Raw genomic sequence first — 21,849 nt, 5'->3', positions numbered from 1 at the left:
CTTTATCAGCCATCATTACGTATAACTGACTCTTCCCAAATAATGTCCGACGGACGGGAAAATTCTTGGGAAGGTCTTTTCTGGGAGGAGGGGGTGGGGACAGATGTTAGAGATCCTTTGTGTCTTTGTACATGTAGTTTGCGAAGATAATTTTGAAAAAAGAGTTGGAATACACTGTGAATCTTTTACTTTTGCTGTTTATTCTCCAATTTTCATGTTCTATTTCTAATCAACTCTCAATTTATAATTGCTAATAGAATTTTAACATAATATTTTCCTTACAATTCGTCAAATATATTTTAACATTTTATCCATTATAGCAGTATAGTTCCGTGGACAAATTCCACAATCGCAATTCGCAAGAATAATGACCGACCCAACGATTATCAAAATCCTACAATTGCACACATTACTCAAAAATAATTTACAATATTATTTACATTTTAGAGCAAATTCCTGGGCAAACAGTGCTGTCTGTACACTAAATCCTGCTCCATCACCACTAGACAATGACTGATAAAGTGTACATTTCAAAATCCTCATTTACCGACAAATAACATTTGACTTTTCAAGAAAAAAAGTATTTCTTTCTCTCTTTTTTTTTTAACTTTCCCTTTTGGAAAACAGAAAATTGTATTTCTGTGCTACTTTCTACATACACAGGCCAAGCATACCAACTTTTCTTTTAACTTTACCAGACAGAATTGGCGTAAACCAAACACTTCTAAAAACAGGAATCACTCAGTGCAACCCCATTTCTGCACTACATCGCTCTATGTATTAAACTGACCTTTGCAGAGATAACTTATCTCTCTCCCTACCAACACTACCCTGCAAGCCATAGGTAGTAATGTTCTGGACAAGGACTTGTTCAACCAAAGAAGCTTTCAAGCTATTCTAGTGCTAAAAGGTCGAACACCTTTTTTCAGATCTGGCTGAATAAACTGTTGGCCATTTCACGAACTTGATGTCAACTGTACATGGGTGCTCTTCAGAGAAACTTCTATCATTGCCGTCTGTATTACCACAAGTGGCTAGGGCAGGAAACCATCCAATCAGAACTATGGGCATCGTGCACAAGAACCTCCTCAGCTGTGAACATCGGGCAAGGTTGAACCGACTGTCTGGTATCCACCACAATGATTATTCAGTTAGAATGACTATGGCTTACCCAATCATGGCTATGACCAATCATTACATCACTAAGAAAGGCTTCATGGATTTGTGTGTTATGGCCATCTCAAAATCAAAATAGTATATGCAATTTATCTTTTGACAGACATTTTAGAAAACTTTACAATTCACAGGAGTTGCGTACCATTCATTTGGCAAAACACTGCCCTTTTCCACCTAACACTTTCTTCCAAACCAAATAACAGGAATTCTACATGTGCAACAAATATATGAATACATGCATCCTTCACAGTGAGACAGCCTGAAAAGGAGGAAAACTGCCATAAAAATTACCATATACAATTGCGTCCTTCTAACTAAAGCAAATGGACAAATCTATCCATAAATTGTCGAGAATGTGCGGATACGAATTGCGTACAGAATGAGGCAAGCATCACAAACTCTAAAATCCAAATTCAAAAATGAAGAATAAATAACTGTTTCTTAGACAAGTTTCCTTTAAAGATACAGCTAAATACAATAAAATGTAGGGGTATAAATATAAATATCGGTGCTTACTTGCTTAGGTCATTTTAAATTTCTGATCTGCTCCATGTACAAGAATTGAAAAGCAATTTTCTTTAAATCATTGTTCCCAGCGATGCTTATGGACTTGTTTATGTATTTTTATACATGTGGGAGAAGCTCAGTGATCTTTGTTATGTAATTATTAAAACTTACCACACAGTTGTTTTACCACAGTTGTGCCGAATTGGAGCATAAGCCACGGTTTGTATAAGTCGCAATTTGAGATTGGGAAAGAGGGCTGCATTGCAAGTGACTGAACTGGCATCCTACTCTTAAAGCGAGATCTTTCATCTTTCGTGCAAATGGCACAGCTGATTTCTTTGTGTTTAAGAGTAGCCCCTTTTAACGATTCCCAACAAATATTATTTGATTGGCATTGAAATTATCCATGTAGGCCTACATCCTTTTGTGGACTGCATTCAATTGCATGTTAACCCTGTCACCATACCACATCTGTAAACACCCAAAAATGAAATTAAAAATGCCAAGATTCGTGGATGGTCTTGTACATGAATCTACATACACCAATTAATTTATGATTTGAAATTTTCCAGGTTCCCAGTGCGCTCATTTTGTTCTGCTGCACAATTAACATGACATTAAGAGCTGTACATACTGACATGAGCAAACTTTGTTTCTGTGGCATGTGATAGAAATCCCAAAGGTTTGATTGAACAAGACCAAGTTTGATTAATAACAATGGCACATTTTGTTAACGATGCATATTGGCGACAAGTACTACAGTCCTGGCTCCCTGGTTTACACTTCAATGGGCGAGGCTACTGATGACTAGGATGCAAGCAACTTTCATTATCTGAAAAGTCGGTGAAACTTAAAACCATGGTTGACTAACGGGCATTCTAATGTAAATTTGTCAAATTTTGATTACTCACAGACTTGACTGAATTTGCTCCAAATTTGTGAGATTCAGGATGACACTTCTAACAGACTGGTACCTGTGACAAGAATACCCCTTTCCCACTGTTTGATGCCACACACACTTAAGGAAACCCGACACAGACGCTGGCAGTTTCAACGAGAGACCCTCTGGGGGAGAGGGACTTCAATTGTGATTCTCGTTGATGAGGTTGTCCAGCTGTGGCTGGAACGTGGTGATGGATGGGGACGTGGGCTGGGATGGGGGGGGTGAGGCGGCGTCCGATGACCCCAGCTTCAGCTCCTTGTAGCAGGGCCGGCAGACCGCTACGGGACGCTCATAGAAGTGGCCTGGGAGCGTGGTCTGCTTGTCGATGCACCTGATGCAGAAGACCTCACCGCACTTCCAGCAATGGTACTAGATGACGGGAAGATAGGATGAAAAATTAGCTGTCATGACTACCAAAAGGGATATAAAGGTGCCCTTGATAAAAGACAGTACACGGATGATGGGAGAAGGCAAATTAAAGTAGACAACTTTAAGATACAAAGCACTCAGGTGCATGCACAAGAGTGACAGATAATATAGAAAAATGGGCCCAAAAATGTTCTGCACACGACAGGGAATCAAGATTGAAGCAAAGATTTGGAAAGATAAGGTCCAAAGTCAGTCAAAATTGTTCAGTGTTAACACTTTTGTTTGTGGGTGGTGAGTGAAAAAGAAGCCCAACACAGAAACTTCAAAATAGACCATTTGAAAAGGTTTCCAGACAAACCTTTAACTGAAACCCAAAAAAGTATCTTAACCACTTCCTGCCGGGGATTACGGATCCAGACACATATGCTTTATAACGTGGCCGGGGCCTCCTAACTCGGACAAAGGGAACAGCACCTTGTAACAAAAGACCGTACTCAGAACAAAAGACCAGGGTGCTGGGCATCACTGACATTTTTTTCCTCTCAAAAATGGAGATAATCTAGCCTTGTTTTGAAACAGTATACCACAGTTTGGGGCATTTAGAGCGAGCGGATTACCTCCATGGACAAAAGAGCTCTACCACTGCAGCGATGAGCCACACAGCACCGCTGCATGCTAATCTGGCCCCTATTGAAAAGAGGTCAGTATCGCACTGAGCCAGGTTTGTGAACAAAAGAAAGTTATATAATACCGCACAATCTGGGCTCTTTTTACAAGGCTGCAGGCCTGGCTGAAATACTCGGGCGTCAATAGATGTTGTCTGTCAGGCTAGAGGGACCACCAGACAGTCCTTCACGTGTTTGTAAGTGTCCAGTAAATGAAGATAGGAATTTTTAACGAATTTTGAAAACAGAAAAAAATGATAAATATCCCGGCCCAGCATCATCAACATTGATAACTGCCCCGGAAGGAAGCGGTAAAATACGTTTTGGTTAAAAATAGTTGATTTAAAGCAGCTTCTTTCCAGTGTTAATTCAAACCACAGCACATGCACTAACATAAACTCAGAGCAGGTGAAGTACATCACCTTTGGGGATAATTCACAGAGTCTTTTTGGCCTGTGTACGGTTACGGCTAAAATATTTGACAGACTTGAAACAAAACATTCCAGCTCTCACCTTCCGACTGAAGTGATCAAATGGGGATGAACACACACACTGACGAATATTCCTGAATCCACGCCAGTTCAGGCTCACAGACTCCACAGCCTCGGCCAGCAGAGATGCCGATAAAATCTCCCCACTATCCTCCCTCCGGATGTTGATGGGCTTGTTGGGAGAATTCAGCAACAACCCCTGGTCTGCTCGCCAGTTGTCTGTCATTGCACTGCGGTGGTTCTCCAGAGTCTTGTTGTCTGGCGGGATGGAGGTGTCCAGCTCTTTCTCCGAGCTATCCTCTGAGCTGCTCTCCAAGGAGCTGATTTCAGGTAACGAGGCAGCTTTGCCATCAGACAAATCCGACACATCGCCATCCTCGCTAACACCCAGAATATCCTTTAAACATGAAACTTTCTGTACAAAAGTAAGAGGGAAACTGGACCGTTATTCATGATGGCAGGAAGAGGTAAACATTAATCATACCCATGTTCTTGAACAGTGAGCATCATGTGAACTTGAAAGACAGTGCTTAAAAACAGTCTTTAGCAAAATGTCATGGCTAGGTTGAGCAGTACACAAGAAGTTTACAAGACCTTGATTACAAATCAAATCTTTAACCTTAAAATATGAGGCAAACTGATGTTTGAAAAGCATCATATTCTACATTATCTGTCACAATTCTGCTTATGATTGGTTTTAGTTGAAAACAATTTAATTCAAAATTATTTTTTCCATTTGTTAAGTGCCTTTAAAATGTTGAAGTTTTGCACAGCACTGAATCAAGCCTGACAGAAATTTTCAAGTAGTTTTCTATCTACAAGTAGGATTAAAAATGGCTGCAAAAATAAATTTCACCATTTCAGCCTCGTAAAATCTATCCATAAAAGTCTTCACTAGCAATTAAAACTTGATAATTTAAAACATTAATAAGCGGATTAAGTCAACATTCCAATGGATGCATTAACATGATTGAAAAACTTCTCTACTGCTGATTACAGCCTCACTCCCAGGCTTTCCTTTGGTTATCTAACTAAAACAGAAGTTACAGAATACAAACGTAAGTTGGCAGGTTAGTGTTAAGTTGGTTGGTTAGTAAGTTTTCCAGCACTCACATTTTCTAAGAATTGGACGTGGTCAGAGAGTGAAGAGCTGTGGTCCTTCATGGCATTGAGGATATCAGCTATTGGCTCACGCGGGTGTACGCCGTTGTCATAGCGATTGTACATCCCCCTCCAGAATCTAGACAAACCAACCAATATTTTAAAAATTACAGTCCAGAACTAAAATAGTTCCCAAACAGAAAGAGGACAATAACCCTTGCTATCTGGATTTTATTTGCCATAGCAAGTGTTTATAATGAACATTTGTAATCAGTTCAGGAAGTTCACAATAAACTGACTAAAAAGATCACACATTGAAAAATTCAAACAGGTAATGATTTGAGGGTGGGCATTTCACAAAAGTAAATGATTCATTTGGTTCTACATGTGAGTAATGACAGCCACATTGCAAGTTATTCATAGCGATAATAATCATGATGGGAAAATGATGAAGCTGATGAGAGCTGAAATGACGACCTTTCTGCACACAACAGGATGCGTCAAAATGCACCAATGAAGTTTGTGGCACCGTGAACTGCACTGGATAAACTGAACATGGCCAAATCAAACTCTGCCCTTCATTTTCACTGATAAATGCAACAATACAAAACAACTTTTTGCCACGGGAGAATTTTGTAGCTTTTGGCAGGATGGGGATAACAGACCATTTAATGGGCGTGATGTGTTTAAAAGAGACCTCCTCTAATAGAATGTACATATTAAGTAGTGGTGAACCTGTGAATTCCCCCCTTCACCCACATGCATCACCCATTGACAACTTGGGGGTTACCCCATCCTCTAGGGGCGAATGGCTTCATTCAGCACCCACCTGAACATCTGTGGGGTCAGGTTGGGCCTGAGGATGCCCCCCGTGGCTGGTGAGTCTGCCTTGTAGAGTGGGTTGTAGTAGTCGGCCATGCGCTCCTGCATGTAGGCCCACAGAGAGTAGGTCCTCTCCGATATCCTGTGGAAAAAACACAGAGCCACATACTTCAGTCAGCATTAAATCTGCCTGGACTTCCGTATCTAATAATGTAATTTGGTATTTTTATTTAAGCTATTTGAAAGGAACTTCGGTAATCCTAACCAGTGTTTGGATTTCAGTTTTTTGTATCTGAGATTCTGGTTTTGTTTCTCAAATTTATGTTTTTTATTTCTTGTTTAACCCTTTGTACCGGGAACGTCCACAGCCGTGGCTTTGTGTGAGGATTAGTGCATACCACACATACAGTCTATTCACCATGCCGCTGCTGGTTCAATGGGGCCTGCTGCTAGACAGAGCTTTGCATACTGGGCATACCACAGCCCAGCAGTCATGGTCAAAAGAATCCCGGTGCAGAGGGGTTAAAAGAGATTTAAAATGTAAACAATATAAAGTATTGGCATGACAGGCAGCGGGATTTCACCTGTTGTCCACGCGGTCCTTCTCACAGTTGCCAAGGAAGTTACCAAACTGGCAGGAGAAGACATGGTCATGGAGCTCCAGGAGGAACCGTTCATTAAACTGGAAAGCACAGGGGAACTGCTGGGTCAGCTGCCAGACGCAGTCCACAAACTGCGTGAAGACCGGTGAGAACTCGCGGGAGTCATATGACACCAGGCCGCACCTGTTCCCGATCAGGCACAAGAGATGAGTCTCTGTTTTTTAACACGGTTAGTCAATGAGCCGTTAAAAGAAGCTACGTGTAGTTCAAGGCACAAACCAGCTGTTAAATGTCTTCTACCTAAATGAGACATGTCCTAAACACTTCTGACAAGCTTTGACAAAAACCTTCAAAAATTAGCCAGCGTATCCATGCACTTTTTTGTAGACTTACACATGTGATATCCATTTCCTGCATAGTAATTTGCCATTCCCAGAAATAGCCATGCTACACCTGGCTTAACATTTCACACCTTCAGGCCCAAAACATTAGACATTCCGGAACTGACTGTGTTGTTATATATTTCCTTTGGAGCCCAAATGCACTTTATGTGCAAAACATAGGAAACTGAAAGAGACAGCACCCTTGCTAAATACTTGTATAATGGATTTGACTAACCTGTCAAGAAACTTGTGCCCAAATGCTAGCCATTCCTTCTCTATTAAAACCTGCAAGAAAAAATCACACGATGAGAAACTTCAAGAAAAATACAAATGAACTCGCAACACGTTGCTGATTGCTTTCTTGAAATTTCATTCTGGAAGTACAACATGCATCTTAACCATGCTAACCACATGGAAACGAATGCCACGTACTGAGTTTCCTCTTTTGCTTTTTTGACATACAGTACTGTGGCTTATGGAATTCACAGAATTGATCACTTTGTGGTAAATGCATGCCTCTGAACAGGCAAACTTCTTGTGGGGCACCCTCCTAATAGAGATTTTTTGGTGACATAACACAAGGGGCAAAGGCATTTCAGGAAGCACATACTTTTCGAATCTGTGTATTTCTATTACAGAGAAATGTATAGAAATCAGTGTATTTCTGTATTGGCAATTTCATGTACGCTCGTATGTCGAGAAACTTTGAAGACGCACACACTTCCGTGCACACCTGTGTAAATTGAAAATTCCAAAATCACACGACTGAAAATCCTCTACAGGGCAAGGTTTGAGAACTTATCTGACAGGATTGGTTCAGAACAATTCAGATTTGGGCATTGGTCAGAGCAATACTTTACTTAACGCAGCAATTTACCCCTATGGAAATAGTAAGATTTATGACCAAACACCAACATGTAGCAAGATCCTGTGTTTGTTTGTATGTTTGTTTGTTTTGGGAGGAGGGGATACTGTGACGCGGTCAACACTGTACACCCTAGTCTCTTTACTTTAAAATGCATCTGGATGTCTCAAGATTTTGATTCACTGCAAAGAACGTGCTGTGGAAGATTCCTGAACGCACCATGGGAAAATGCACAACTCAAGACTTAAATGACAGCCTATAATGAATAAAAGCTAGTCCGAGCTAAGCGCGTACCTGAAAGCCCTGTATCGTTCTGTAGTATGAATCAAGTAGTAGACTAGCCAGAGAGCATGTCTGTGCGGTCCGGTCCCAGCCATCAGAGCAGTGGACTAACACACTAACACCCTCATCAGAGAGAGCCTGTAAAGAGATTGGTAAGGAAACAGGGAGACCAGTAACAAAGCTGTTCCTTATTCAGTCCTAGGCCCCATGGTAATTTCTGAATAAGTCTTTGCAGCATGAAAATCTACAGTCATTAAGTACTCTGTGGGGATGCCCTAGGTCCAGGAAAGCGAAGCGATGTGCTTGTACCTGACCACAATTTCACGATTTCCTGCCAAAGTTGGCCAATTAGAACTTCAGCTACCAACAATGAAAGGTCTTAATTTTTGACATCCAAGACTGTGAATGACTGAATGACGGGGCAACTTTTAATACTTCTCTGAGGGGAGAAGGAGGGGTGCAGAAAGGGTTTACCCTTGCAATGAAGGCTGAGGTATCCATTATAGCCTTGATGTGTTTGAGCCAGCCGCTGTTCTCTAGACCAGTCAGAAAGGCTTCCATGGAAGGATTCTTCAACTCACACACTGACAAAAAAAGATTACTCAAGATAATATAAAATGCCCCGCCCTAAAGGGCTAGATATCAACAAAAGGCCGAATGGATGCTTGTGAATGAAACTATCAATGAATTTCATTGTACATGAGGTCAGGAACATTTTCCAAGGTTCCTGAAACTATATAAATTTATATGTCTTAACCATCCTGTCTTCCTAGCTGCTTAGTTCTGAGGGTTTATAATGAACAGAATGCAGTGACAATTGTGCACTTGATTTGACCCCATGTCAAAGGTCATGAAGTCTGTGTAGTGGTGTCTGACTACATCTGGACAATGGAATAAACTCGCAACTATGGCAATTTGAAGCACTATACAGAGCTGTTAAAAAAAACAGAGGGATGAAGTCGCAATTGTCAATGAAAACAAAACAAACTGAATAAGAGTAAGAAAACTTGACTAGACTCTGACTATTTTTCCTAGAAAACCTAATTAGACTCCCAAATGTCATAAATTCCTTCATAACCTCACTGCACTGCTTCCTTTCCAAAGGAGTAAAATCACAGGCTCATAAAATTTGATTGCACCAACCTGCCTCCTTTGCCTACATGATATCACATCATACTCTAGACACTTTCCAGAGAACCCATTCGTCAGAGATCTCACCGATTCCTACTCACCTTCTGTAAGCTTTTGCAGGCTGTTCCTCATTACGTGGATGTTCTCGATGCCCAGGAACTTGAACTTGATGTTGGTGTAGAAATCCGTGCTTTCGTACCCCTTCCCTGAGGCTTTGTTGACCATGGCATTAATCTAGGCATGAAAACAGACAGATTAACAAATGATAAGGAAGGGAAAGAGTTCCGTATCCCACCACCAAAGTTAAACAAATTCTACCGTAACTTGCATTTTCATTCGAGATAAGGCAGCTTGGGAGAAATTGGAATTGTCTGTGGACAAGTTATTTTGGATCATATTTAAGTAGCTGTTGGTGTCTATAAAACATTAGAATCGTGGTGGCTGGATACAGAAGATTTTCCAATGGAAAGACCGATGTTAATCATTCAAATTCTTCCACATAGTACTAATCACTTAGAAATATGTTCATCTTTGATATCTACTACAAGTATACCACACTGTCCATTCAGTTGTGGTAAGAAAGCAAATCCACAGACACTGTTACAGAATTCATATGAACGTGGTCAAAATCGGAAACATGGCTCACAAAACAAAGACATGAGCCTACCTTTGGCCTTGTGTCCACAACGTACATGAAAGTGCTTTTGGGATTGGTCTTCAGGATAGCCTGTAACATCTGCTCGTCCTCAAGACAGCGTGCACTGAAGCCAGCCAAAGGCTGGCTGCAGCGAGACATGCTTGCCTGCAAAGAACAGGAAACAAAACAAAGACAGGTTTGACTTCATGATGCAGTCATCATCACTGAAAGACAAAAATCTGAAAAAAAAAGCCATTTGATAAAAACAAACACCCCAAGAAACAAACCAAAAACCACTCCAAAACAGAACTTACTAACAATGCCTAAGTCAAGACCCCTTAAGACCATCAGAAGACCAAACAAGACCATCGTACACTCTCCTGCCTGGATTCAAGTCACAAGCTATTCAACTAAATCGCAACAAAAGCATTCCTACATCACTGTTCACCGCGTTACTTGTGAAAAATCTTATCTTTAGTCTCGAGATGGTCTATACTACAACACTGTTTACGCACACAAAAAAAAAGACCAACTAGGAATGATAAGTTTCGATCAAAGATGCAAATCCAGACTAGTACCCTTCTCTCAACATGCACCTACATTGTTATCTTTGTGGAGGTAGGACAATACTGGTAGTCTGCCCCGGCTGCGGAATCGGGCACTGCCTACCAACACTGGAGTACTGGCTGAGACGGGCACGTGGATCACCTTGGGATAGGTGTCACAAATCTAAATAAAGATGATTCATAAAGACCATAAAATAAATCGCATCACAGCTAAAGTGTGAAGAATAAATTGGCAAAAAGCTGTATGTTGTAAAGTTAGATTGAAATGCGAGCAACACGCAGCTTTACGCACAACAAGCTGCCACACCTTGTAGGACCACCTTAGGTGGCAATGGAGAAAATCTTCCCAGTTTACTGGAAGGCAAAGTTAGATGACTTTTCTATTGACTGTGGCAAATATTTTTGACAGAGCAATTCCACCCTTCAGCACACTGTATTGTTTGCAAAGTTCATGCAGCAAAAGTAAGATGTCGATTTAAGAATATCTGATGTTTGCCAAACTTTACTCAGTAATGAGGTGTGAAAAACGTTATCAAAATCTCCGATGACACATGAGTGGACGGACTTCAGTGCTCTGCCAGCCAACCGTGCTGTCTCTCACAGTGTAATTTGGGTTGACTACCGAGGCGTGCAACCTCAGGGGAGGGGAGGGTAGGAGAGGAAGGTATGCACCTAGACTTGCAGGCACCCTGTCCAAATTTACCTCGTAGTTCTTGTTGACTGATGTGGCACACCAGTTGCCATTGGGGACCCCCATGCGAGCGTAGTCGGCCTTCAGATCAAATGGGTCCCAGCGGGCAGGCAGGCCAGTCTGGAAGCTGGCTGACTTGTAGTGAAATGCGTAGACCTCATTTAATGTTGCTAAGGGTAAACAAAAAGTGGAACTAAAAGTTTACTAGTTAGTACATTTGCCACCAAAAAAAACAACAGGAAATGATTGCAGAATTTTTGTCACTACTTACGAAGAAGTACATTGCACATGCTTGAAAAATGCCTTCAAATCTCTGTGCATGTATACTGCATATGTTCCCACTCTATTAGGAAAACACACTGCAATAAAAATACTACTTTTGAACAAATTAGAAATGTTCAAGCCACCATATCTTTACAATACTGTCTTTCTGTTTTGTGATAAGAGTGTCTTTGAATTGATGACTACTCAAAGCATCAGTAATTTATACTACAATGTGACATTCAGCTCCAATATCCCGCTTGTTTTAACATGGTTTGGTATTCTACTTATGCGTGAAATATCCCGTTAGCTTTTCTTCTTTGTACTTCTTTCGGACCTGGTTTGGAAAGCTTCTGCAGGGACGTGTACAGCTCCTGGCAGCTCTTCTCTCTGGGAATCACAAACGTCGCCGTCTGGAATGTCTTACAGCGGATCTGCAGCGGTGAGCCCGATGTCGTCAAGGGCAGCTTCTCCACCGAGGAGATGTGCATGTGCTGGATCTGCAACAAACCAATGCAGTGAATGTGGAAGAGAAGCTAGGCCAGTCTCTGAGTAAAAACCAGTGGCTTCACTGTAGACTTTTCCAAAATCCTTGGATTTTTTTTTCTTTAGCTCAAATCTTTTTGAATCCTCACATAGTGAAAACTCTGCCAAAATCTGACTGCACTTTCTGTGCACTTGAACTTTTAGCACCAAGAATTAAGCATTTACAAGTACCACAAATTCACAATGTACTATTGGCTAAACTTAACATGTAAGGTACATGTACCTTGATAAACTTTCATAAACATTCAAGTTTATTTAGAAAGATGTGGAAGAGTTAGGCTGTTAGGACTTCAGAACCAACTTCAACATTTGCAACAGTTCAGAGATGTTCCACAGTAACTCCCAGTAACTTCCCCAGAAATATACAACTTAAAAAGTATAAACAATGGGCTACGACAAAACATCCCCTGCAGTTTTGTTATTTGTCATACTGTAATTTACATGTGGAAAAGAGCAGTTGATAGGCAACTTTTAACTCAAAGATAAACATGTACTGTAAGTTATGGCCCTTGGATTCAATGCCCAATTAAACCCTTGATGACGGAAACTTTTCCTGAAAGCCAACTCCAAGAATTCCAGCCTTGCTTGGCCACGAAGGCCACCTGCCAAACCGCAAATTCTCGGTTTGTGGCCCTGCGTGCTCTGCATGCTTTGAATTACACAGTGAAAAGGATCATTGTTCAGTGGCATACGGCTCTACTCACGCTTCCACATTCCCATTGCCTCTTTTCAAAGTGGGAATTATTGTGAAGCTGGTGATTATGATGCAAATTTGGTCTTTTTATTTCTGGGCTACACACAAAGGCCAATCACCATATATACAAGAGCCCGGGTCTGCCTTCTTTCACCGTGTTCGCTCGAGCGTGGGCCGAGAATAATAGCTGAAAAGCGGGCTGAGGATCTCAATTTTTACCACGGCTTTTACCGTCATCTGTCGCGAAGGGGTTAATTAAACTCTGTGCCCAATTATTAACTTAAGGTTGCCAGGTTCTGGATTCTGTACACTGGTATTACATGCACAGCACATTAACAACGTTTTCTATTACAGTCAAAATCTGCCAAACAGGAACTTCAACATGTGTGACTGTTTTCTATTTTGTTTATTTTTTCTTTTTTTACTTTTTGTTTTACATGTCTTCAGTTACCTTTGCATTGTCGTTCCAGAACATCTAGCAATGTCCAAACAATGCAAAGAAATTACAGAATTGGCATTCGTAATCTGCCTTTAACTGCAGACTTCGAGAGTGGAATGAAAGCCCTCAAACATTTCCTGGAGTAATGTAAGCTCAACAACACTCAGTGATTGAACATAACCAAGTTGTGACCTACGTGTATGTCATGTATGTACATGTACATGTTCCTTTCCATTTAAAGTCCCTATTAAATGTGATACCAGGGCAACATGTACAAGTTCACATGAATCTTGCTGTCCTTGGTTACATGCTGCATCCTTTTGGTCGCTCAAACATGTCAAAGAACTCATGTGGACAACTTTCTCTCAAATTTTCATCTCAGCTTAACTACATGTAACAGTCACTACACATGGGACTGTTCTAAGCAGGAAATACCGGTACTCTGCAATTTGCCAGTACATATGCATGTGTACTGGTATAACAATGTTCCTTCAACCCTCGCCACATGCCATATTGTGATAGGGCATACTGACACCTACATGCATGGTACATCATGTCCATGAGTTCTTTACAAAGTCAACCACTCACAATGTTTACTTTGAGATTAGGCAGTAGAAATTATTGACTGTCTGCAAATGTGCTTACAGTAGGCCTACACTGGCAAAACCTAACACTTTTGTGTACTCAAAACTACAGTATATGGGGATCCAGCATTAATGCAAAGGCACAGCCCTCTAAAATGGAGGTGAAACTTGAATACCCAAAAGGGCATATTTCTATCACCTGGGTAAAAAATTTCTGCCTTTCAAATGATTTAGAAGTTTTTGTAACTTGTTGAGAGCAGAAGAAAATGACGTGTACTCCCCCCCTAAAAAAAAGTGGGGTTGGGGATGCCAACTGACCCCTTTGGATTCCCTACATTGCACCCTACGTTCTGGGGTGGTACATGTACATGTACAAGTATATTCTCCACCCAACCATACATTAATTATCAGATACTCTGATTCTGAATTCAGCAGGGATGACAAATTCCAGGGTTTGTGTGAGAAAAAATGGTGATGTCCTAGTAATTTTTGTTTATACCGGTAATGGCGGCATTTGAAAAAATTATACAACTTTCAGATTGTTAGAAAATTACTTAAATTGGTTTTAACAAAAGAAAGTTTAGTGCCACCTCAGTGAATAATATCAAAGAGTTTGTGTAAAAAGAGACATTCTTGTTTTTTCTGAATAAAAATCAAATGCTTTCCACAGCCTACATGTAATGGTAGAGCCTACAGTACGCACTGTACATGAACATTGTATGTGTCTTGGTCTTCACACTACATGTCCAAGCATACATGTATGCATATAATGCATGTCATGGGAATAAGAAGACGTTTTGCCAAATGCTATATATAGCCACTACCTGGAAATAATCTGACCCCAGTGGGAACCGAAAATGTGCACAGGTTTACAAATAATTCATTTACGGTTTACGGTTTATTTCTTAATACCAAATAGAAAGTCAAAAGACTAAAAATATTTGGTTTACAATATACACAATAAGAGGTTAAAATTGACATCAAAAAAAATAAATTAATAACTGAATATTAAAAAATTGCACAGAGTACGATACTTAAAGAACAAATACCACAGATTAGGCGAATTAACAATAATACATACTATAAAAAAATATGCAGTAAAAGACAGAGCCAACAAATAAACGATTACACCAACATACAAACCAACCAACATAAATACATGTATATGTACCAACCAACCAACCAACATACGAAACGACCAACATATCAACAACCGACATACCAACCGACCAACATACCAACTGACAACCTAGACAAGCGATCAACAAAACCACCGACGAGCATACCGACCAACCAACATAAGCGACCGACATACCAACCCAACGACCAGAATGCTAACAAATCAACAATCAACAGACATGAACAGGGTCAAAAAACACGAGACAACAGGGGGGATATGTACGGGAAAAATAATAATAATTTGAAATGAATCAGATTTAAAACTCATCATGGAAACCTGACCTCTTCTAGAAAAGAGGAACTGCCAGTAATATCAGACACAGGTACATGCATCGCCTTGGTTGTGTGTTATCCATGTCACGTACATACTTGTACATACACACAGTATGTACATGTACATGTACATGCATGCAAGAAACTTGAATAATAATTAACACAGAAAAAAGACAAACATTAAAGGAAACATGCAATTTTTCACACATTTCACATTTTTAAATAATCCACTACTTAACCCAATTCTAAATTTCCATCATGCAATTCTACAGTTTCTTTATCCTTTAGATTATTATGCCCATGCAAATCTGTACATTTTACATGTATGAGCTAACTGTGATGTCATCCAAGGTAGACACCTCAGCGTGCAATGTACATATACATATAAAATACATGGTGTCACTGTGGTAGAGCTATTTTTGTGGTGTTGCTTGCCTGACTTTTCTGTCATAACTGTACTGTTAGTTTAGTTTAGTTTACTTTTATTATTTGTTGTCAGTTCAGTTCATGACAGTACATTCAAAAGTTTTCCAACAAATTTTGGGTACTTATTTTGAACACCCAAAAGGAAAAGTGTCTTTTTATACTGGAAATACAGCAAATGCCCTTATTTGGCAGGAAAAGCCTCAAAAACATTTCCAACGAGAGTAATCAACAAGAGATGCTACACGCAGACGTGTGTAGTCATCTTACATGTACATCTTAAGAGTAGAAAGTTGCACATAGATTGTTTTAAAACTAAAATTCACATAATAGATCCTTAAAGTGCCTGACAATTTAAACATACTATGAGGGGGAAAATCGGATATACACGTTACGTACAACCAAACTTACATGTACATGTAGTTTGTACTTCCTGTGCACAGTGCCAGACCCCTTCAATTAGTCAACGGAGAAGGTGGGTGACACTGTATTAACACCGGATTTCTTATTGTTCCTTTGAACTGATGGTACATGTACATGTACTTGACGGTTTCATCCAGGAAAAGCTGATTATGCTGCCAGTTATGAATCAGACATCGTCAATTGTGTCCTTGTTCGTGTGTTCGAGGCAATACTTGTACATGTACAATGCATACGTGTCTATGCATCGCACCATGGAATTTTTGGTTCTTTCTGTTCAATGCACATAATGTACATGTACCTGTACATGTATGTACATATGCACATACACCTCACCACAACAAGCAATGTATGAATGTAGGCCAGGCCTACTACATGTAGCATGGTACCGTAGCTGGTCTTTTACATGTCTCATAAACCGTAATGTAGTGAAATGAAGCATGCACAATACTACAATGTACATGAACATACATGTCCTACGAGTACACCGTGTACATACATGTACATGTTTATTTCCAGATAATCATTGTTTCTCCACCCTTTGCTTGCATACATGTACATGTGTACGTATTTTGTCTTTTGATTACGCATATACATGTATATATCATTAACATTTCATTTACGCACAAACACACAATGTACACGTACGCACACATCTGAAAGACTCAAGGGAATTCACATACATGTACATGTACATGACTGCTTACTGCTGTATACTTAATACATTGATCCACACTTTCACCTCCAGTTTACACATGGTGACACACATCTGGTTACATTTTTGTCCATTTTTCTGTGAAGTACATTCAGCATCGCGAACACTGCACCTCTGGTGCCGTTTCATACCACACTCGGTTTAATTTGCAGTGAAAAAAGTGCACACCCTTGGGGGGAGAAGTGTTTTCTGGAGCTGAACAGCAAATGCACCGGTGGCACTCTTCCCCTGCATGGTCTAACACTTGGCAATTACGGATCAATAGGCATGTGATTACATTTAAAGGGTGGCTGCTCACATCTGAGGAGCTGACATTTCTGCTGGGTAGAGCAGGTGATTCCAGTATTGATGAGGGAGGAAATCACACAATCTGCCAGCGGAGTGTAATTGGTTCTGCACCTCATTAGATGAATGCGTTTTACGGTAAAAATGTCAAGATATTCAGAAAGGAAGTTGGCTAATGACTCCAACCCTCCCCGGACCTTCAAAACCCATCAATAGGTTCTGATGAATTTTGCAGGGCTAAAGAAGGTAGAGCCCAGCCACTAAACTTTGGATTTGGGGCTGCAGGACAGTTGCAGCATACTGGTACATGTAAGGAAATGTGCTTTTGGTTGCCTGCATAAGTGAAGGAGTTTAGAGGATCTCAAAATGCTCACTGTAAAAAAGCTCACGGTGATCAACAGCGTGTTCAATTATTTCTCCTGTGGTTACTAGTTCAGAGCGACTGTGTTCGATTTGACACTCACATGACTCACAAGCTTACTCTAGCCTTGCCTAAGCAACCAACCCAGTTACTTGGGAAGTATTCCACGATACAATTGTTCGAAAGTTGAGAAGGAAAGCCGACACCACTGTAAACAATTCAGAAGATGCCGAATATAGTGGCAAATTGGCTCAATTTAACTAAGCTCTGTGAAAAAAAGGCAAAATCCATGTACATGTATATGTGATTGGATGTCTGCTGCTTTTGACCATTCGGATTCATTTAGCAAATGCAACCAATGTACTTGGTCTGGGTACTTCAAGTAACTTAAGACCCCCTCAATCATTCCACATACATACTGCATACATGTACATGTATATGCCCACCTAACCCTATGTTGACACCATGGGTAAGCTTGAGGGACGTACATGTAATCAAATGCTCAGCATGGAAACTTTAATTTGTAACTCAAATTTGCCAAAAGGTAACACCTGCTCTGTGGCATTATGATGTGTTCAGGCCTGTATGACTACAGTGAACCACTGTTGCAATCAAAATGTATACACAAGTGTGTACATTTATGAAATTTGCTGTCTAAAATGTCCAAAGTACATGTACACTGTACCATTTATTAGCTTACTACAGTAATATTCTGAGTAGCTAAGTTAGGGAGGCCTTTTTGCAAACAATACATACATGTACATGTACCAAGGATGTTAGGAATAAATAATATAGAATTTTGTTCAGCCACCTGAAATAACATATGTGTTCATGCTCTGTGAACTGGGCATAGTTTAAAACAGTGAAAAAAAAATGTTACATTCGTGCAAATGAATTCCAGTATTCTGTGAAAACACTTAAGGCTATACTGGTAACAAGAAACCTATCTATTCCTACTTGTTACTTCAGGCACACTCTGCATTCATGGTGGAATTTTTTCAGTGTTTTTCATCTTTTTTTTTCTTTCTGGTCTCACCCAAGTTTCCCTCTTGCCAGCTGGATCCACAAATATGAGATGTGTGGCTGTCAGGTAGAGGTTACCCAATGCCGGTTTCCGAGTGTTAAATCGATCCAGCAATCGAACATCTTCAATCTGCAAAAACAAGCAACATTTACTTAGTGTTTGCATAGGATTTTTTTTTTCAGGAAGTTGGCATCAGATTGCTTCCCCTTCAGAACACCCCCCTCTCCAGGACACACAAATGAGTCCAATCCTGCCACATTGAGGAATTCAGTAACTGGTGGAAAAGTTGTGGTACATAAAAAAAAGGCTGACATCCGAGCGTAAGAGAGTTAATTTGATTTGTGTGCTGTCAGTCTGTCTAAGACATTTTGGGGATCACACATGCATGTAGCTCAGCCTCAGGTTGGCTGAAAGCAGGCCAAAAGGGTATTAACTCAAACTTGACAGTGTTTGAAACTTTTGTGTCACTTTTATTTCCTTAATGTATTCTTTCAGCATTCACTATTCCAATCAAATGTTGATTTTTGGATGGCATCTGTATACATTTCAGTGCTTCATGAGCACTTTCACTGAAACTGATAAAACTTGACTAAGCCTTACAAATGCCTTTTGATTATTTCAAAACAAGTTTCCTCGGTTTCGATCTCATGTTATCTCTGTAAGTTACGTGGAACAACTACTGCATACTGTACATGTAAGTGCACAATATAATGTACAAATGTACACTGAAGATTTAAACTGCTCTTATTTCCGACCCTGCGAAAGAGAAACTTTTACAGCTATGCTATTTTGTACATGTGAATGTATAAGAAATAAAATCACATTCTTAGATGATATCCTCTTACGCTGTAAATGATGCAACAGACTATAACAAAGACATTCACTTGATCAAATCAAATCTACACTCAGGCATGACCTAATTTGGATTAATATCAATGTCTGCTTTCATAGCAACCATTGATTCACACCGGTGTTCTAGCTGGGACCATTTTAGTGCCGGGTAAATTTTTGGATTACAAAGCACAGTGAGCGCAGCTCTTAATGCTTTCTGATGCTTGAAATACGATCGAATTGGTACATTTAAATTTTCAGTAATATTTCGGTTCATTTTTTGGAAAATCCGTGCTGGGTGGCACAGCCAATTTCAACCCTGAGTGCCGAATGAAAATTTGCAGTACCCGGTGGTGCAGCCCGGCACCGCCCACCGCAGCTAGAACCCTGATTACACAATGACAAGCAGCAGAAGTGCTGACAGCATTGCCGATTTGCCAATTATGCTAAAACGGCCAAAGACAAGCTCTACAATTGCAAGCCAATTAAATAAAGAACATGAAACCCAATTACAATGTCCAAAACATCAATTTCTACATGTAGTAAATAATGTAGAATATATTCAGCTACACAAAATACAATGTAAACAATTGGGGGGTGGTTGTCAACCAATGGCATGCTACTGCATTAGAAAGACAAACAGGCTGATAAATGTCTACATTACCACACTTCAGAATAAAATATTTTAAATCTTAATCAAAAGAGGTTAAAAGCAAGGTTTCCTGGACAACATAATCTGACACTCACAGCATTCCCAGTTATCGACAAGTTCAAACATACATGTACATTGTATATTGTACATCTACAGAGGATGCCTTGACATTATGTCCATAGTATGGAGGTACATGTACATGTAATGTCTGTTCATTGATATTTAATATCAGTTTAATAATAATCAGTTCTTATATATTACAGAATGTCTCTATGCACTTATGATCATTATCCATGCACATTGGGCTCACAACATCTGAACATTCCTGAAACTATCTCAGCTCCCTGGGGAGTATACAAGCCAGATGCTGCCAGCACAAATGGCTGACCATAATCAAGTATTTATCAAAGCACGTGTGACCCCAAGATGGGGATCGCACGTGCGATCTCAACGGTAGTATATTTATTTCCCCAACCTAAAATACAATGTACATGTAGTTGCATTATTGTTGGAAATCAAAACTGAAATTATTTTAGCAGGACATTTCTCTCTTTTTTTATGATCCATGACTCAAGAGGCCTATTTTAATTGAAATAAGTTCAAACTTGTAAAAAGGTCTAAATTCCATCACATGAAGACATAGGCCTACTGGTCAAAGTACCACTCCACAATGACAATGTAAACATACATGTACATGTATATGTAGGCCTATAAGAAGATTTCTCACAGTCATGACAATAAAATGTCTGACCCCCCAAATCACTCATTGCATGTGTTCAGTTGCCAAAAGTGAAACACTATACGCAAACTATGCAAAGTACTAGTAAAAGAAATTGGATTTATTAACATGTTGACATGCATGATCAAATGCAAAGGAATAATGTGTGTACATGCAGGGCCTATCATATTGTCTTTGCATTGCATAATCAGTGAGGGTGTAATTCAACCGGTATCCTACAACAGACACCACTAATTTTCAGGCATTGTATACTTGGGACCCCCCCTCCCCTGTTTGTTTGTCATTTTATTTTTAATCTTGCAAAACTGATAAGTCACCCTCAAAAACAAAGGCAAGACTCTCTTTTATCCTACGGTCATTGAGCATGATGTCACAGTCATCTACCGAGGTGAATTCGAAAGTTAAAATGAAGCTTTCCCTTCTAGGAACAGGGTCCCCAAATTTACAATCCCCAATTTTTCCCTGCAGTGACTTACACAAATAGCAATTTCAAAGCAAGGAAATGTCCTAAAAGTCAAACTTAGCAGTGACAAAATGTACAAATATTCACTAACATGACTATGAAAACACTTTTTCAGACCAGTCTGCTAAGGTTAGGTTTAGGGTGTCAAGCATGCAGTGATAACAATTAGGCCTACATGTATTATGACATGGAATTCTTTCCATTATAATCAGTCATGTCAGCGATAATATTTGCAATCACAGCAATGTCTTTATCATGTTTCTAATGTCAGACTGGAACATTTTTGAACAGTTAAACATGTCATAAAGAGCTGTCGGCCATGCACTTGCACGATATGCCAGTTACATTCCTTCTTCCATGCTTTGCAAGATACAAATGATGGGCTGCAACTTACAAGGCGGTGAGCACGGGTTAAGCCTGGCATGTTATGACGCGTTATGCATGCATCATCTGATCATGTTCGAATTCTTCCCTTTATTTCAAAGACAATAGCAAATTTACCGTTTGCAGAAAAACTTTGCCCTAATTACTAGTAAAAATACAAACCTTCGGTGTTGTGATGTGCTCCATTTGGGGTAAAAAAATGAAAATTTTCATTCACAGAGTTCAATCCCTTCTTTGCCACGATATCGCTCGGCCTCCATGACACACTTCCGGTTAATTTTAGTCAGTACATTTTAATAAATAATTCTGTTTAAGTAAGTCAACAAAAGGTGTTAATTTATTTTT

General features: G+C 39.9%; 1 protein-coding gene across 2 annotated transcripts; it reads right to left on the bottom strand.

Moving 5' to 3' along the window:
- Positions 1 to 181: 181 nt before the first annotated feature.
- LOC110983783 (phosphatidylinositol-3,5-bisphosphate 3-phosphatase MTMR8-like) lies at positions 182 to 21,791 on the bottom strand. 2 transcript variants are annotated; one of them, XM_022243338.2, is made up of 15 exons: positions 21,667 to 21,791; positions 18,448 to 18,564; positions 11,830 to 11,992; positions 11,244 to 11,401; positions 10,575 to 10,703; positions 10,005 to 10,139; positions 9,439 to 9,571; positions 8,681 to 8,790; positions 8,219 to 8,344; positions 7,295 to 7,344; positions 6,659 to 6,859; positions 6,082 to 6,216; positions 5,265 to 5,391; positions 4,174 to 4,566; positions 182 to 2,995 (listed from the first exon to the last, which is right to left on the bottom strand). In XM_022243338.2, exons 1-15 carry the CDS (start codon positions 21,715 to 21,717, stop codon positions 2,765 to 2,767), a joined length of 2,259 nt encoding a protein of 752 aa, XP_022099030.2. In that variant the 5' UTR covers positions 21,718 to 21,791; the 3' UTR covers positions 182 to 2,764. The 2 variants fall into 2 exon arrangements, with proteins under 2 accessions (XP_022099030.2, XP_022099033.2); XM_022243341.2 differs by lacking the exons at positions 18,448 to 18,564; positions 21,667 to 21,791 and adding an exon at positions 16,042 to 18,408.
- Positions 21,792 to 21,849: the final 58 nt, after the last annotated feature.

Source organism: Acanthaster planci, linkage group LG02 (assembly GCF_054643075.1).
Source record: "Acanthaster planci isolate LZ-2023a linkage group LG02, COTS_SCS, whole genome shotgun sequence".
Lineage (NCBI taxonomy): Eukaryota > Metazoa > Echinodermata > Asteroidea > Valvatida > Acanthasteridae > Acanthaster > Acanthaster planci.
This window is presented reverse-complemented; position numbering and strand designations above follow the sequence as displayed.